Source organism: Nicotiana tomentosiformis, chromosome 12, assembly GCF_000390325.3.
Source record: "Nicotiana tomentosiformis chromosome 12, ASM39032v3, whole genome shotgun sequence".
In the NCBI taxonomy this organism is placed as follows: domain Eukaryota; kingdom Viridiplantae; phylum Streptophyta; class Magnoliopsida; order Solanales; family Solanaceae; genus Nicotiana; species Nicotiana tomentosiformis.
In genome coordinates, this window is record NC_090823.1 from 10,919,337 (window position 1) to 10,925,272 (window position 5,936).

The window sequence follows — 5,936 nt, forward strand, 5'->3', positions numbered from 1 at the left end:
ATTAGTAGTGACACCTTAAATATAAAGTAGATTTTAGTTGAATCGGAAAGTATACCCGTGATCTGCCAATAAATTAAGTTAAAATGAGATGGTTAACTTGGAAACACAATGATTTTTATTGAACAAAGATGCATATTAAATTTTCATCTTTAAATATATTATTTAAATTAACATGAATGATCTTTACAAAATAATTAAAGCAATGCAATTAAGAAATTTATTTTTGTAATTAAGCGTTGGGTCCATGCTCATCTTGTTGTTTGTTGTTATAGAATCACAAATTTTAAATATCTTATAACCATACAACAAATATTATGACATGTTTCTATTTTTCTTTTAACTCAACATAAATTTGCCATCGAAATATATGGGAAATCTCAACGTTATAAAATTTGGGAAAGATAGGGTTAAGAAGAATATCTCTCTCACATTTTCAGCAGCTTCCGATTCCGATTGCAGATGGCACCTCCAGAGAATGATGGCCGAGGGAAAAAAAAGTTGGAAGAGGAGAGTAGTAATGGAATAGTTTCAAATGTCGCTGATTCTGATTCTGATCACGATTATGGTATGTATGTCGACTGTCGCAGTATGTCCCGGAAACTTCGGGAGGAATATAATCGGCAGGTGGATGAGAGCGAGGTGCGTACCCTCCTTTCATACTTATGACCTCTAAATTCTAGGATAATTATTGATTTTTTTTTTTTTTTTATTTCATGAATTTCTTAATACAAATACAACATTTGGATTAAAGCTACTAGTTAGTTTGAGCCCGTAGATAACCTTTCCTACTTATTCGTATGATTTCGTTTGATGGTAAGAAATCACCTAGTATTTTTCGCCAAGCATATCGCTAAATGTCTGATATTTGTACCAAAAAAAAGAGTCTCTTCAAGCAAATTTTGATTCCTTGACTGTCTCTAAACAGTAGAGCTAACAATTAATGCCAAGACTAAATTTATTACCCTATTAGGTGTCGGTTTAGTCTAATCCGCTAGACTTATTGAAACCGAGACCTCATAATTCTCATTCTACTTCATTGACTACTAAACCACACCATTGGGTGTGTGCTTTTTCTACTTGTTTTTTTTATTTGTCCTTTTTGTGCATGTATTATGCAAAATAGGGTTTTGATATCAATTTGGATTTGCCATTGGGGGTTAGTGTTGTGGCTCCAATTAATCCACAATGGGGTTTCGAGAACATCCCAAGATATACCGAGCTGTCTCACATGGCTATTGACGATTTCAATTCACAGAATGTAAGTAAAAACTTCTTATATAATTGCCTTATCCTTGGAGAAAAATGTTATTTTGTCTGCCCCTTTTAATTTGGCTTTCTTCTATTTGTTAGAATAAACGGTACGAATTTGTCAAAAATTTGACTGTGAACACATCACTTGCTGCTGGGTTTTGGTGTCGTATCACCTTTCAAGCCAGGGATGCTGATGCTGCTTCTGATGCTGTAAAGACCTTTCAAACATTGGCATGGTGGGGAATTGATGGAGACAAAGAAATTATATTTTGCAGGCTTAAGAATCAATCCAGTGGTGAAGGTAAACCTTTTAATATGCATCTTCTCCCTTGTTACTTACAATCATATATATGCAACGTGATTACGCTAAATATGTATAAACTTCTAATATTTGTGCCCTCTTAGGATTACCTTGTCCCTTGTGCGGTTTTTTTCTTGCATTGACCAGCGTGTGTTTTTTTTGGGGGGGGGGGTGGTGTATGTTACTACCCATTGATTTATGCATGTGCATTTTGCTACACACCAAATTACAACAACTATGCCTCAATTCCTGAGGTCCGTCGTATCGCTACCCATATTGTAAAAATTATGTTGTAAAAATTTATTGCCAATATTGTAAAAATTATGTTGCTATTATTGTGTGTGCTTGCCGGCAACATCCAGTGCACCAAAAGGATAACTGCTCAAATCTTCGTTGTCAGACCCAACCAACATCATGCATTCTTTCCATATTGTTAAATGAGAGAAGGAATGAAAATAGATGCATTCTGATCTTTAGTTATTTAGCAGCAAGGATGTTATCTTATTCACTTTTAAGAGCTTCGCTTCCTTTATAGGATGCGGGTAAGGGTTGGCGGCCACGCGAGTTTCTGGGTCACCAAAAAAAGTTTCAGTAGTCCAATTGGCGATAAGTTTAACATCAAATAAGTAACATCTCCATGATGTTTTAGCTCATCAAAGACCAACTTAAGTGAAATCATCTTTGTGTAATATCTTTCTATCAAAATGGCTTCCCAAGCAAGTGGCATTTTGGACTATTTTGATACTCGTGGTTTGATCTGGCTTGGTGGATATATTTGTTTGGTCTGTATCGGAACTCACAAAGGCATTTGAAGTCTTTGGTCTCTTTCACAATTTCGAAATCTAATGCATAGCCTTCTTTTGCTATGGAGACTTGAGATTCTTGAAAATTCATGTCCATGTGCATAAAAGTCGTGGGTGCAGCTGAGTGTGATGTCTTGGACTGTTGATGGCTCTTTTAGCTGTCTCTGACCTTACCTCGTCTAATTGCACTACAAGAAATGAGGGCTTTTGTGCCAACTAAGTCATTACTGAAGCTCAAAACTTGCCTCAAATGACCTTTAGTGGCGACTTTGCAGTTGAGTAGCTATTAGTGGCGACTTGTGTAATAGTGTATATTAGCTGCGACATCAGTCGCCACAAAAAAAAAAACATTCCTTTTCAGTGGCAGCCCTAGTCGCCACAAATAAACCTGTGTAGCGGCGATCCTATGTGGTCACCGGTATTTATTGGTTTATTGTAGCATACATTTGGTGGCGACTGCGGGTTGCCCCAAATACCAATTTCATTTTAATTAATTTATATCAACTGTAAGTTCCTATTAGTTTGCCCAACAATATACCAGCGACCATCACCGATTTGCAGACATTTCTCAGTAAGTCTTTTATGAACTTTTCGTTGATAAAAGTCATGATATAGAGTACACAACACTTCATAGTACATTATCATTATAGAGAAACTTCATAATACATTTTAATTGTATGTACACAAAAAGAGAACCACAAAGCTTTCGAGGATCTTATAGACTTAGACTTGGCCTCTTTCTTCGTATTATGGTCAAATTGATCTGGGAATTTAGTACTTAGAAATTGTATCTTCATTTTTTCACTTTACCATAACTATAAGTGCCCTTGTGAATATTCTTATTTATGAGAGAATTCACATGATTGCATTGATCAATGCTGTTGTGATATGTGTTATTCTTTGTTTTGTCATTCTTTGTTGTGTTAAGAAATGAATTAGAAAATCACTTTTAGCTGCAGTTTTGATGTTGTTCAGCTAGAAACATTACAAGTCTCCCATGAATAACAATTTTTAGGAACACTGTCTCCTCATAAATTAAAGGGGAGCCTTGGAGCAACGGTGAAGTTGCCTTTGTGTGACCTGTACGTCACGGGTTCGAGTGTGGAAGCAGCAACTTATGCTTGCATCAGGGTAGGCTGTCTACATCACACCCCCGGGAATACGGCTTTTCACCGGATCCTCCGTGAATAGGCTGTCTACATCACACCCCTTGGGATACGGCTTTTCACCGGATCCTACGTGAATGCGAGATACTTTGTGCATCGGGCTGCCTTTTTTTTTTTAATTTCCTCATAACGTTTCCCTCTCTCTTTGCTATAAATGTGTATTTCTATTTGTCTTTTGTCAAAAATTTCTCATTTTATTACGAGTTTGAGCTTTTCCTTGCCATAATCCATTTTTTCATTTTCATCATGATTATACCCTCCTAGAACCAAATGAAAGATCTCCACTTTTTTTTTTCCTTCTTGATGATGGCAAGGATCTTTTGGTACTGAAGAAAAAAAATAATTCATTCAAGAGTAGAACTCAGAGAATGTGTAACTTTTCTTTTCCCATCTCAATTTTTCTTTTCTACCAAGAAATGATTACTCATTCAGATTCTCACGAAACTGTTTTCTTACCTAGGGAATCTGATTTATAAATTACTCAAAGAGTACATGATTCATTGCAAGAGCTTCTTGCATTAGTGAAAAGATTCCAGCTTAACTGGAAACAAGGACCAAACGAAGGGACTAGGTCGCCCCAAATGCCTATCTGTGGTGGCTTTCAGCAGGTCACCACGAAAATTTTCCATGCCTAATATTTCATTTTCAGTGGACAAAAATTTAGCCTATAGTCTCGATTACACGTGGCGACTTTTCAGGTCTAAAATCTTTCCTTGTCATGCAACTATATATCGCCACGAAATACCCTTGATTTTGTGGCGACTTCGGGGGTCATAACCAAAAGTCTGTTTTCTCATAGTTAGGTTCCTTTGGAAAATTCTTTAGTAGGACATAAGTCTTGTTTCACATAGAAATAATGTTATACCTAAAACATTCAACTCCCTTGTCGTTGCAACTTGTCTATCTCGATCGCAAGGTCTGCATTTTCTGGTCAAGCCTTCAAGGTGTTTGCTTTGTGCAGGTTGGAACTTCCAAATTGTTTTATATACAGACAAATGATGAGAAAATTGATGCTTTAAATTTATTTTGGGTCTGCCCTGCTCTGCTTTTCTTAGCTGCAATTATCATTTTATTTTTGGCAGGTGGCGAGCGACCTCCTGATTCCAATGTTGATGTGAAAGCTACGCAGTGAACTAGTCATCTCTTTAAACTCTTATCTATTATCTTAATTATTATTGAGAATGTAGTGTCATTTAGTTGTGTTATTACTAAGACATGAAAAAAAGTGTTGTGATTTGTCTTCTACACTCGTAGTTATGTCTTTAAGAACATAGGGTTATCTGTGTTCTATTAGTAAGACAGAAAAATGTGCTCCGATGTTATGATTCTGGTTATGTTTGAGGAGGAAGCTTTATTAGAGTAACTTGGTGTTGAGAAATCCTCTGTAGCTGGTTGGTTGTTTCGCTTTGATCTATGGTAGTGCACTATTTTGGTTAATTTTTGGCTCTCTAAAATTGGCCTATACTATACTGCTCCAAGTTGTTTATTAGACACATATTGAGTGAGGTTGGGGTGTCTAAAGGTACAAGGCTCAGTTGAAGTAGCTAAACGAAAATAGTGGCCTACTTCAGGGAGATGTCTATAAATTGTATTCTAATCATGATTACTGAATCTTATCTCTGTAGAATAGGATAATGACATTATTACTCAGTTACCAAGATAGATCTTTTCTGATGTGGAAGATCAGACTATGCTGCAACCACAGAGCATACTTAGACAGTACCTTGGCTCTGATACCAATTGTTGCGGAAGCCAAATGTATATAGTGTGAATGAGTCACAACTACTATACCAAAAATTATGACAACCACTAAATAATAAACAAGACAATAAGACAACAATAAAAGAACACCAGAATTTACGAGGTTCGGCCAATTTTGCCTACTTCCTCGGACACAATCAATATTTTATTCCACTCCAAAATTACAAGTGAAATAATACTAAAGAGAGAAGATACAAATGCCTTAAGAAGATAAAAGGCAAATGAGAGGTGTATTTAAATCCTAAACATTAGGCCTCCTTTTATAGGGTGAAATTCTCATTCAAAATTGTCATCCACCGATGTGGTACTTTTGCCAATTTCAACAAATCTCCACCTTGGCAAAATTCCACATCTTCAATTTTCTCTCAATAACAAATTTTGGTTGTGTCTTCATCTTCAATCTTTAGTGTTCAACAATGTTGATCAAATCCAAACAATGTTGAAACTTGACCGCAGTCACCACTTTTGTCAGCATATCAGCAGGGTTCTCCGTAGTATGAATTTTCTTCACCGTGACTCCACCTTCTTCTATGATTTCTCGTACGAAATGATACCGAACATCAATGTGCTTCGTCCTTGCATGATAAACTTGGTTCTTCGCTAATTGAATAGCACTTTGACTATCACAAAAAATTGTAATATTTTTGTGTTCAA

The 5,936-nt window shown here is 36.2% G+C and overlaps 1 protein-coding gene across 2 annotated transcripts; it reads left to right on the top strand.

Moving 5' to 3' along the window:
• The first annotated feature begins 383 nt into the window (after positions 1-383).
• Positions 384-4,958, top strand: LOC104089850 (uncharacterized). 2 transcript variants are annotated; one of them, XM_009594851.3, is made up of 4 exons: positions 384-639; positions 1,124-1,258; positions 1,351-1,552; positions 4,604-4,958. In XM_009594851.3, the coding sequence occupies exons 1-4, from the start codon at positions 460-462 to the stop codon at positions 4,651-4,653; spliced, it is 567 nt and encodes a 188-aa protein (XP_009593146.1). In that variant the 5' UTR covers positions 384-459; the 3' UTR covers positions 4,654-4,958. The 2 variants fall into 2 exon arrangements, with proteins under 2 accessions (XP_009593146.1, XP_018624198.1); XM_018768682.3 differs by having other exon boundaries at positions 499-639; positions 1,162-1,258.
• Positions 4,959-5,936: the final 978 nt, after the last annotated feature.